At 43.2% G+C, this 12,992-nt stretch overlaps 1 protein-coding gene across 4 annotated transcripts in view; it reads right to left on the reverse strand.

The window, feature by feature from the left end:
- Window positions 1-12,992, reverse strand: part of LOC120977567 (phosphatidylinositol 3,4,5-trisphosphate 5-phosphatase 2B-like) — a 120,516-nt gene that overhangs the window by 77,610 nt on the left and 29,914 nt on the right. For 2 of the 4 annotated variants that reach the window (XM_040405564.1, XM_040405562.1), the window contains exon 3: window positions 369-432. The exons of 1 other annotated variant lie outside the window; for it this stretch is intronic. In XM_040405564.1, the coding sequence (XP_040261498.1) occupies window positions 369-432 (64 nt within the window). Of the gene's footprint in view, window positions 1-368; window positions 433-3,689; window positions 3,694-12,992 lie in introns of those variants that run through there. One more of the 4 variants, XM_040405565.1, reaches the window with a different exon arrangement.

A 12,992-nucleotide genomic window follows, 5' to 3' on the forward strand; every position in this document is an offset into this window, starting at 1 on the left:
CTCCCCTCTTCAGAGCAGGAGGTGCCTGGTTTAATGCTCGGGTTCTCCCATTGACTTCCATTGTGCTCGGGTGCATCCCGAGGTGTTCTACTCAAGCACCCGAGCACTTTGGTGCTCAATCAACACTACTGGCTATCCATGCTGGCTATGAGAAAGATATACAGTACAGCTATTTGGTACCTAGGTCTTGGATCAAATCATCTGCGCAAACCTAATTTATAATTAGTTGGACCATGGGAGTTTATGCCCTCCTACTAAACTCCAAACCGTTGCAATTGGCGTAAATAGTTCAACAGATTACCCCATTATATTGCATATTAACATGATTTATTTTGCATATTTACATGATTTCTTTTCTGTACACACACCTGAACTGAGAGTAATCCATTCTTATCCGGTAAGACTCGATATGTGTGCACTTGATGAAGGTACCTTTGGGTAAACAGTAAAAAAAAAAAGGGTTTTTCTTTTGTAACCTAATGCAATAATGATGTAAATTTGACAAAATGCTAAAGTAACATCAATTACAATGTAAAAAGCAAATGTTTGCATGAGCTGTTTTTCTGGTATAAATGTACAGTTCAGATAACACATGATTTGTAACAATATGTCTTCATTTAGTGTGTTATGAAGTTGTCGATTTTTCCTGAGATCTCAGATTTTGTTTGGCCACCCCTTACTGCTACGTAGTCACACCACATACAAGAGTTATATATTAATAGTGTCATTTGCACAATATATTTGGCTTTTTTGTAATGTCATGTCCCTTTTTTCAACAAGACCTTTTTTAAGTTTTTGTCTCCTTACTTTGATCCATATTTAATGGAAAATTTGATTCACCGTGAAGCTGAATTTCTTTGTGGTAACCAATCAATTTTCCCTGAAATGGCAGTAAAAAAATAAATAAATACATACTCCCCTCATCAATTGGCACGCAAAGATGCCATCGCGGACATCTTGATTGAAGATACTGAGCAAAATCTTGCATGATGTCTTCAATAAAATGTCTGCGACGGCCTTTACACGATTAAATGGATATGGTGATTTATTTTTTTACCCTGATTAACCCCTGAAAGGCATAAATCGTAGCCTCAATCAGCGATGAACTTGGCATCTGAGGGGTTCAATCATGGGGGAGGCGCAATCACCGTTCCCCATCGTTGCACCCGCTAGATACAAAGAAATGTGCTTTGTGACAAAGTAATTCGTCACAAAGCTAATTTCTTCGTGAAATTTGCCGAAGGAGCCAAATCGAATTTTCCAGAACTTCACTCATCTCTACTTCTCACATTCGACGGCCATACATTTTTTTTATAGGTATAAAGGTATTTTTTTAAGCATAGGTTTTATTGAAAGATTTTTACATAATGACAACATAACATAGTTGCGCAGGCCATCTAATAAGCAGTATAATAAAAAAGGAGTATAAATCTCTGCAAGTGAGGAAACATACACTGCCTGCCAAAAAAAAAAGTTGCCACAAAAAAAAAGCCTTTAGCTTTGGATACGGCACGCACTCGCTGTGGCATTGTTTCGATAAGCTTCTGCAATGTCACAAGATTTATTTCCATCCAGTGTTGCATACATTTTTCACCAAGATCTTGCATTGATGATGGTAGAGTCTTACTGCTGCGCAAAGCCTTCTCTAGCACATCTCAAAGATTCTCAATGGGTTTAAGGTCTGAACTCTGTGGTGGCCAATCCATGTGTGAAAATGATGTCTCATGCTCCCTGAACCACTCTTTCACAATTTGAGCCCGATGAGTCCTGGCATTGTCATCTTGGAATAAAAAATCCATTGATGGAATAACCTGGAAATTCAGTATGTTCAGGTAGTCAGCTGACCTTATTCTTGGAGCACATACTGTTGCTGAACCTAGACCTGACCAACTGCAGCAACCCCAGATCATAGCACTTCCCCCACAGACTTGTACAGTAGGCACTAGGCATGATGGGTGCATCACTTCATCTGCCTCTCTTCTTACCCTGATGCGCCCATCACTCTGGAACAGGGTAAATCTGGACTCATCAGACCACATGACCTTCTTCCATTGCTCCAGAGTCCTATCGTTATGCTCCCTAACAAATTGAAGCCTTTTTTCTGGTTTACCTCACTGATTAGTGGTTTTCTTACGGCTACACAGCTGTTCAGTCCCTATCCCTTGAGTTCCCTTTGCATTGTGCGTGTGTAAATGCTCTTACTTTCACTATTAAACATAGCCCTGAGTTCTACTGTTGTTTTTCTTCGATTTGATTTCACCAAACGTTTAAGTGATCGCCGATCACGATCATTCAGGATTTTTTTCCCGACACATTTCTTCCTCAAATACGATGGGTCCCCACTATCCTTCCAGTTTTTAATAATGCGTTGTACTGTTCCTAACCCAATTTTAGTAGTTTATGCAATCTTCTTAGATGTGTTCTCTGCTTGATGCATGCCAATGATTTGACCCTTCTCAAACAGACTAACATCTTTTCCATGACCACTAGATGTGTCTTTCGACATGGTTGCTTAGGAAATGAGAAGCAACTCATTGCACCAGTTGGGGTTAAATAACTTATTGCCAACTGAAAGATAATCGCCCATGCAGTAATTATCCAATAGGAGGCTCATAACTATTTGCTTAGTTAAATCAAGGTGGTGACTTTTTTTTGGACAGGCAGTGTATAATGTACAGAGAAATGTTTAAGACAGACTGCACAATTGACAGTGAATGAGTATAAATCAATTATTAACAATGAATTACAACAGAACATGAACTTGAACAATAATTGCTGTCTACTATGGCCATAGAAATAGAAAAAGTGAGGTGTATAAAAGTGTGCTCCCTTGTGGGGGGCATGTCTGGAAGAGCTATAAAAGGAATCCCACTTAGACCAAACCCCTGTGCGCTTCTCTGAATTACCTGATCTCCGGGCACTAGTTGCTCCATAAAGCAGTTGAGTTACTTGGAATTTGTAATTTCAAGCATAGAGGGGAGGGTTCAGCTTTTCCATTTTTTTAAACTATGTTCGACCTAGTCACAGTAAGACTATGCAGAGTAGTTATCATTGGTCGACAACTGATCCAACTCTAGGAACAGTAGGATCAAGGGAGGTGTCCGGGTCAGGGGGTCATATGCCAGGATGCTTGGGATTAAATTGTGAATTGATGATCGAATGTAGAAAATCTACCATATTTGAATAATAGTTCCAATCTCCTTTGTGCCATTCCCAGCTATGGCTTTCCACTAGAATTAATTTAATTGTATTCTGTGTTATATCTGTTATCCACTATACATAGAGGGCTGTGCTGTCACCTAGTGACTATTGTTATATGTGGTTTATAGAAGTTATCTATGGTTGTAATTTAATTATGCCATTCATCCTGTGACTCCTCATCTTCTGGGAGCTCATAACCTGTATCCTGCAGTTTTTCCTGTTTGTCGGACATGCATCACAAAGCTGGAGAAAGGATTCTTTTTTTTTACCTGTATCACATCATATTTTAAGGTACATTCAATAAATGACCTAAAGGCATATCCATTGCATTTCCTGCACTGGAATTCTATATGCAAATGGTGTTGCTAGGGGAATGGGTAAAGCAAGTTCACTATCTACCATTATTCATAAAAGAGTAAACCACTCACACTCATCAGAAACTTCTCTCGTGTACATCAGTGGCAGAATATCCATTTGGCATTTCCAACATAGGGCAGAAGAGTTACAATATATCTTTGCCAGGTGGTGTGGGGTCATATACCACCTAAACAAAAGTATCCTTGTTGCCTCAAGGGGATTTGCTCAATGGGATAATTTATAGCTCACATTGAATACAAATTCCATTGAGAATCAGAAAACTAGGAATAAAAATTAAAGTGCGTGCTCTGGTGAGCCTTGTAGCACAGATTAGCATACGTATATGGCTTTGAGAGTTTTACGGGGATTGTTGAAGAAATGTTGAAACAGACAGCTTTTTGTTGTCATATACATAGATAGAGGTGTAAGAAAGTATTGGAGTTGTAGGTATTTAAAGAAGTCGCTACAGGAGACCTGATATGCATTAACGATATGATCGAATGTAGCCAATATTTCTCCAGAATATACAGTCAGGTCCATAAATATTGAGACATCGACACAATTCTAAAACTTTTGGCTCTATACACCACCACAATGGATTTGAAATGAAATGAACAATATGTGCTTTAACTGCAGACTGTCAGCTTTAATTTGAGGGTATTTACATCCAAATCCGGTGAACGGTGTAGGAATTACAACAGTTTGCATATGTGCCTCCCACTTGTTAAGGAACCAAAAGTAATGGGACACAATAATAATCATAAATCAAACATTCCCTTTTTAATACTTGGTTGCAAATCCTTTGCAGTCAATTACAGCCTGAAGTCTGGAATGCATTGACATCACCAGACGCTGGGTTTCATCTCTGCTCTGCCGGGCCTCTACTGCAACTGTCTTCAGTTCCTGCTTGTTCTTGGGGCATTTTCCCTTCAGTTTTGTCTTCAGCAAGTGAAATGCATGCTCAATCGGATTCAGGTCAGGTGATTGACTTGGCCATTGCATAACATTCCACTTCTTTCCCTTAAATAACTTTTTGGTTGCTTTTGCAGTATGCTTTTGGTCATTGTCCATCTGCACTGTGAAGCGCATTCCAATGAGTTCTGAAGCATTTGGCTGAATATGAGCAGATAATATTGCCCGAAACACTTCAGAATTCATCCTGCTGCTTTTGTCAGAGGTCGCATCATCAATAAATACAAGAGAACCAGTTCCATTGGCAGCAATACATGCCCATGCCATGACACTACCACCACCATGCTTCACTGATGAGGTGGAATGCTTAGGTTCATGAGCAGTTCCTTTCCTTCTCCATACTCTTCTCTTCCCATCACTCTGGTACAAGTTGATCTTGGTCTCATCTGTCCATAGGATGTTGTTCCAGAACTGTGAAGGCTTTTTTAGATGTCGTTTGGCAAACTCTAATCTGGCCTTCCTGTTTTGGAGGCTCACCAATGGTTTACATCTTGTGGTGAACCCTCTGTATTCACTCTGGTGAAGTCTTCTCTTGATTGTTGACTATGACACACATACACCTACCTCCTGGAGAGTGTTCTTGATCTGGCCAACTGTTGTGAAGGGTGTTTTCTTCGCCAGGGAAAGAATTCTTCGTTCATCCACCACAGTTGTTTTCCGTGGTCTTCCGGATCTTTTGGTGTTGCTGAGCTCACCGATGCGTTGTGTTCCAAACAGTTGTTTTGGCCACGCCTAATGTTTTTGCTATCTCTCTGATGGGTTTGTTTTGTTTTTTCAGCCTAATGATGGCTTGCTTCACTGATAGTGACAGCTCTTTGGATCTCATCTTGAGAGTTGACAGCAACAGATTCCAAATGCAAATAGCACACTTGAAATTAACTCTGGACCTTTTATCTGCTAATTGTAATTGGGATAATGAGGGAATAACACACACCTGGCCATGGAACAGCTGAGAAGCCAATTGTCCCATTACTTTCCTTAACAAGTGGGAGGCACATATGCAAACTGTTGTGATTCCTACACCGTTCACCGGATTTGGATGTAAATACCCTCAAATTAAAGCTGACAGTCTGCAGTTAAAGCACATCTAGTTAGTTTTATTTCAAATCCATTGTGGCCAATCCATTGTGCCAAAAATCTTAGAATTGTGTCTATGTCTCAATATTTATGGACCTGACTGTACATGTCTTAAATGAGTTATGCCCTTCTCAACCCATAAGGAGAGATCTAAGTCAGGAATCTGACCTTGTATGATTGATAGGGGTCCATTGTTAATTAGTAGGAGAGACCCAGACTGTCACGGCTGAGGATGGGAAAAACCCTCAGCCGTGCGATGACAGAAGATGGTGGTCGCTGCTAGGCCAGGACAGGAATCAGGGAGCAGGTCACCTCCTAATACGTCCCTAATTCTGACCCTGTCTCCTAGCCGTATGAGCCGACCCTGATGGTGGAAGGGCTCATACTCTGGAACCTATAATCCCTACTAGCCCTCAGGGTGTCCCTGGACTAGGAGCAGGGTAAGATGACCTGTTCCTCCAAGACACGGACGAACAGGAGTCTCACTGGCCAGACTGTAAAGGAAGGGGAACATAAACAGCATATGGCAATGGCAGGTAAATGAAACAAGTACAACACCTACCTGCCACAGACACACAGCCTGGAACCCATGTACAAGTGCTGCTGTCCACAACAACACAAACGGACACAGCACACACCAACATCACACAGGAACCCAGGATCCATAGCTGCAATAAACAAAGAGACAACAGAAACATCTTCAAAACATCATACATAAACTTATGACCACAAGGGTGGCCCTCACTGGCAGATGGTATAACCAGGAGGATGACTCTAGCTAACCATGGCTGAAGTACCCCTCAGACTTCTGGCTTCCAGCAGGAGCTAAATAGCCCCAAGTGGCCACACCCACACTCAGACACACCCAGTGTTCACACACAAGGAAGGGAGTTAACCCTTCCTACACCAGGCAAGGGAAGACTGCCACTTAAAGTGGAAGTGTACAAACAACAATCAAAGTGCAGCTGTTACCGCCGGCAACAACATGCGTGGCAACCATGTCCTGGAAAACAGCCACAAGGCCGAGACACTGCCACGACATGTACACAACAACACACGTTGCCACGGACAACCACAAGTGACGAAAACTGTCACAATGCACACATACACAACCTCGTGCACAACAAACCGGGAAAGTGCAAACATACAAAGAGAGGTTGCCAGGTGTACCCGCATAGCAACAGCTCAGGCTGCTATACTGCCAAGTACAAACATGTTGCCAGCGGCAACTACACATGAGGCAACAACATACAAGCAGCCCTCACCATGTGGTTGACAATAAAACCAAACCGCAGGCAACTGCATGCGGATCCAGGAGTCACGACCATAAACATGGGCGTGACACAGACATCACGAGATCCCTCAAAATTTTTACTCCAGAGGTAATTGTGGAGAAGTTACCAATATATATGGATGGGTTGCAAGAAGGAACCCACAGAAGAGAGAGAAGAGTAGAGAAGCCAAAAATTCATTTCCATGTAGACCCAGAGTTTTGTTGTGGAGGAAAGCCACCTACACTCACCTAAAGAATTATTAGGAACACCATACTAATACAGTGTTGGACCCCCTTTTGCCTTCAGAACTGCCTTAATTCTACGTGGCATTGATTCAACAAGGTGCTGATAGCATTCTTTAGAAATGTTGGCCCATATTGATAGGATAGCATCTTGCAGTTGATGGAGATTTGAGGGATGCACATCCAGGGCACGAAGCTCCCTTTCCACCACATCCCAAAGATGCTGTATTGGGTTGAGATCTAGTGACTGTGGGGGCCATTTTAGTACAGTGAACTCATTGTCATGTTCAAGAAACCAATTTGAAATAATTCGAGCTTTGTGACATGGTGCATTATCCTGCTGGAAGTAGCCATCAGAAGATGGTTACATGGTGGTCATGAAAGGATGGACATGGTCAGAAACAATGCTCAGGTAGCCCGTGGCATTTAAACGATGCCCAATTGGCACTAAGGGGCCTAAAGTGTGCCCTGAAAACATCCCCCACACCATTACACCACCACCACCAGCCTGCACAGTGGTAACAAGGCATGATGGATACATGTTCTCATTCTGTTTACGCCAAATTTGCACTCTACCATTTGAATGTCTCAACAGGGATCGAGACTCATCAGACCAGGCAAAATTTTTCCAGTCTTCAACAGTCCAATTTTGGTGAGCTCGTGCAAATTGTAGCCTCTTTTTCCTATTTGCAGTGGAGATGAGTGGTACCCGGTGGGGTCTTCTGCTGTTGTAGCCCATCCGCCTCAAGGTTGTGCGTGTTGTGGCTTCACAAATGCTTTGCTGCATACCTCGGTTGTAACGAGTGGTTATTTCAGTCAATGTTGCTCTTCTATCAGCTTGAATCAGTCGGCCCATTCTCCTCTGACCTCTAGCATCCACAAGGCATTTTTGTCCACAGGACTGCCGCATACTGGATGTTTTTCCCTTTTCACACCATTCTTTGTAAACCCTAGAAATGGTTGTGCGTGAAAATCCCAGTAATTGAGCAGATTGTGAAATACTCAGACCGGCCCGTCTGGCACCAACAACCATGCCACGCTCAAAATTGCTTAAATCACCTTTCTTTCCCATTCTGACATTCAGTTTGGAGTTCAGGAGATTGTCTTGACCAGGACCACCCCCCTAAATGCATTGAAGCAACTGCCATGTGATTGGTTGACTAGATAATTGCATTAATGAGAAATAGAACAGGTGTTCCTAATAATTCTTTAGGTGAGTGTATGTCTAGACTGTTCAAGTATAGCCGCTCTATGGTAATTTGTAATATGTGGGCACCTGAGCCCCTCAGCTTGAGGTGAAACATAAAAAGTTCTTTGCCGCTATTCTTGGTTGATTTTCCAAATGTATGACATAAGAAGGTATAGCATATGGGAGAAGTGTGAGGCAGGGATATGAGTAGGTATGTTCCTATACATGAAAAAAAGATCTTGGGGAGGATCATCATCTTAAACTCTGCAATACTTTGCAATACTTCCTAGCCATGAGGAAAGGGAGTTAGAGTTACTTATGAGTAGAGAACTTTGCGAGTTCGGCTAACCGGACCCAAACCCGGACTTTTTCACTGAAGTTTGGGTTCGGGTTTAGTGTTCGGGTGATTTTATTATTTTCCATTATAACATGGTTATAATGGAAAATAATAGCATTCTTAAAACAGGAGTTGAGTTTTTTTTAATTATTAACCCCTCAGTAGACATTTTATTTAGCATTCTGTTTTAAGAATGCTATTATTTTCCGTTATAACCATGTTATAACGGAAAATAATAAAGTGAATTTCGGGTCCCCATTGACTTAAATGGGGTCCGGGTTCAGGGTGAAGATCGGGTCAAGTTCGGGTCCCAAACCCGAACTTTGACCTGAAGTTCGGCCGAACCCAGCTAACCCGAATTTCCACGGGTTCGCTCAACCCTACTTATGAGATCTTTTTGAATAGTAGATTAAGCTGGGAGTTATTAGCGGAATGAAGTTTAGAGAGAGGATAAGTAAGGAGAACACCTAAGTATTGGAGGTCTACCTCTGACCCACCGACCACATTTAAGAAAAGGATGATTGGAGTAGATTTTTGACATGAGCAGGAATCTCCATGTTTAGGATTAGAGACTTGGAGGCATTGATCCAATAGTATGAAATGCCACCAAAGCTCTGAATAATATAAGAAAAGTGTGTATTAGTGAGGATGGCCAGTATCACATCACCATCGAATAAGCCAGTTGTCACAGTGCGGTTCACGGTGACACTTGTTGCCGTGAAGGCTGGCTGCATGCGCTTTGGCATACTGGCTGCGGGCTGTTACCCATGTATGCTGGTTATTTGGGTGCTGCATGTTGGCTGCAGGCTTAGTGTGTGAACTGTGTCCTGTGAATAGTGTACTCCCTGTCACACTGTGTTGCTGTGTAGGCTGTCTGCATGTGCCTGCGTACTGGCTGCGGTTGACTATTCCTGTGTAAGCTGGTTGCTTGTGTGGCGCGTGCAGGCTGCAATGTTTTGTGGCTATGTGTGAACTGTCTCCTGTGACTTGTATGCTGTGTTCACGTAGAGTTACTGGGGTTATCAAAGATCTATAATCCCCCCCCCCCCGTCTGCCAGGGCCCCTCACAGAGGTTGTACTTACCTTGCTCCCCGTCACCCGCGTCGCTTCTGATGCCGATATGGCCGCAGCTGCATCTTCGCAATGCTAGGGAGGCTTGTCCCTGTCACAGCCTCCTATTGGCTAGCTCAACCACACCCCCTCTCCGCATGTTTTCATCCGCGTGACGGGGAGATGCAGTTGATCTGTGTGGTTGCCTAGTATTTCATCGTGTCACTATAGCCAAGTCTGACTGGGAACACCATGCTCCCCATTCTGCATGGGTTCCGGTCAGGGGTGAGATTAAAATTTTTAACAACAGGTTCCCTACTCAACGGCGGACATCCTGTCCCACGACACATGTTTACATATACATACACCATATATATGCAACACATATAAATACACCATATATACACTACAGACATACCACCCAATTTTTTAAAAGCCTAAGGAGCTAAACTATGGAATGGAAGTACTCATCTCTAGCTGCCGCTGTAATTTTAACTACTGGATCTGGAGAACCTGAGGAAAATGGCTGAATCCCAAGCCTGGTTCTAGTGTATGTACTTTGTTACTAGGTCTCTGTATGTCAATTTCACCATGTCTAGTCCGTCTGGGAGTTGCTTCCATGTCTCTATGTTAAGTTCTGTCTGTGACCTCCATACATCCAGTTCTGCATGGGGTCCAGGCTTCTGTCTGTCTTCACGTTTGTTTAGCTCTGTCTGTGATTGCCATGCATCCTGTTCTGCATGGGGTCCAGGCTTCTGTCTGTCTTCATGTTTGTAAGTTCTGTCTGTGATCGCCATGCATCCAGTTCCGCATGGGGTCCAGGCATCTGTCTTTGTCACCATGTACTGAGCTTCCTGTGTTCGCCATGTGTCTAGTTCTGCATTGGTTCCTGTCTATGTGGCTTGTCTGTGTTCTGGTACTTGGTGTGTGTCTGAACAGTGTCCTATGTTGCAGAATGCTTGGTTTCCTGTTTGTTTGCCTATGTTCTTCTTGTGTTATTTGACTGGACCGCTGGTGTCATGCACCATTGTCTTTTGCCTACCAGGTTTAGGCCAAGTGTACCAGGACCATCTCGGGGGTTAAATTAGAGGGGCAAAGGTTTAAAAGTAATATAATGAAGTATTACTTTACTGAGAGAGTAGTGGATGCATGGAATAGCCTTCCTGCAGAAGTGGTAGCTGCAAATACAGTGAAGGAGTTTAAGCATGCATGGGATAGGCATAAGGCCATCCTTCATATAAGATAGGGCCAGGGGCTATCCATAGTATTCAGTATATTGGGCAGACTAGATGGGCCAAATGGTTCTTATCTGCCGATACATTCTATGTTTCTATGTAGCGATCTGATTGCTCCCCTGCAGTAAAGACCAGACCCCTGTATAGGGGTTAAAGGGTGAAAACCAGGGGAGCACCAGAATAACTTGGCCCTAAGTCAAACTGGTCACTTGGCCCAGTAATTATAAATCTGCTGCTGTTCCTTACCTGTTTGTCCAGGATTATGCCAGCTGTGTTTTGTCATTATTTGTGGTATGTTCTGGGTTCTCTCGACCCACTAGAATAGGGGTCAGCAACCCCCGGCGCGCGTGCCAAAGATGGCACACAGACAGGATTTCATTGGCACGCCGGGTCCGCTCTGGATATACATGTGCACGCAGAGCGATATTAGATATGCAGGCAGAGCGAGTCTCCTTGCTGCGACCGCACTGCATATGAATAGTAAATGTGCCGGCAGTGATTTTTCTGTGGAGGGGATGAGCACATGTTTAATGTGGGGTGTCGCCAGTATCTGGGCCCCAGTATCTGGGCCCCCACTAACCATGCACTTACTGACATTATGCGTTTCTGCAGGACCGCGCAAAATCCTAATATTTAGATGAGGTGAAATTTTTGATTTGAACCATCCAATTATACGTATACAGGCAAAACACCGGATTCACCAGATTTCCTCCTTCCACAACAGCTCCTGTGAGACATCAAAAACCGCACCAATAGTGAAGCACTGTGAATACCACTTTTGCACTTTTAGCTGATATACTCACAAGTATAGGCATGTAGTCATTTAGTCATGTAGAACCATCATTCACTTATTATGCTCACATGTGCAAGTAAAACTTTAAGAAACAATAAAAAATCACAGCCTAGTTTTTCTGCTCAACCTGGGTTTTACTCCAAGCTTCAGGGATGCTCCCTATGAAGCTTGGAGAGAAACCCGGGTCGAGCAGCTACACTAGGCTGTGATTTGTTATTGCTGCAGTTATATTATGGCTGTGGGGGCAGCTGAGGATACGAGCAGTCACTCCAAACAATGTGGATCCCCAAATGGCTGACAATTAACTGTTCCCAACCACCCATTTTTATACCCCCTCAGTCAAGGGGTGGGCTGTGATGGAACCTCCCTCCTTTCGGTCCGGCCTTCAGATATTATTCAGGCTTTTGCCCCACCTTCCCAAACGGCTGACCAATGGGGCAATATGAATCACAGCAATTTCTCGCCATATGACAGGGTAAGATTCCATAATCTGAGTCGCCTCGTCCCGGTCATACAGACACCAAATATGATCGAGTTATGATTTCCAGAAGGCCTGAATACCGAGAAATGCCTCATGTCCACGATGGTGTGTCTAGACTCTCCCCAAAGCCCATGTCAGGCTGAACACAATTAATAGGGTTCTGAGGATGTGGGTGTTATGAGGTCGGAGTTATGGCTTCTGATATTATTTCATCCACCTACTGAATGGCTTAGACCACCTGCTGGGTTAGTAGCCACCATGTCTGGGGTTGCCATGCATTTTTAGTGTCCCCTTCCAGCTCTTCATTAGTATGCCCATATGGCTTGTAAGTAGCAGGCCAGTGCTAAATGGAGTTTCCTCTGAGAATGTGGAGTGTCTCACCTTTTTGCAGACTGGTTGGCATCTAGAGGCACAATTTTCATGAGTCCTTAATAGATCAAAAGACACTGACATACAATCATCTATCTATCTATCTATTTATCTATCTATCTATCTGTCTATCTACCTCAGATTTCGTTACAGACAGGTTATTAGGAAGGCCCACAAGGCTTGTCTCCAAGGCTCTCCACTGCTCCTCTTGCACTCCTCATCTGGTCCTGATCCACTCCTTGTCTGACAGCTACACTACAGAAAAGGTATGTAATGAGCATAGGTGTGCTGGTCCTCCACTGTTAGTTAATACCTTGATGTTTATGTTTGCCTTATTTTTTTTTACTTATAGGTTTCTTAGGAAATTCTTAACTGTAATATGGCAGCTAACCGCACTAAAGTGGACATTCGTTCA

The sequence above is a fragment of the Bufo bufo genome, chromosome 8 (genome assembly GCF_905171765.1).
Source record: "Bufo bufo chromosome 8, aBufBuf1.1, whole genome shotgun sequence".
NCBI lineage: Eukaryota > Metazoa > Chordata > Amphibia > Anura > Bufonidae > Bufo > Bufo bufo.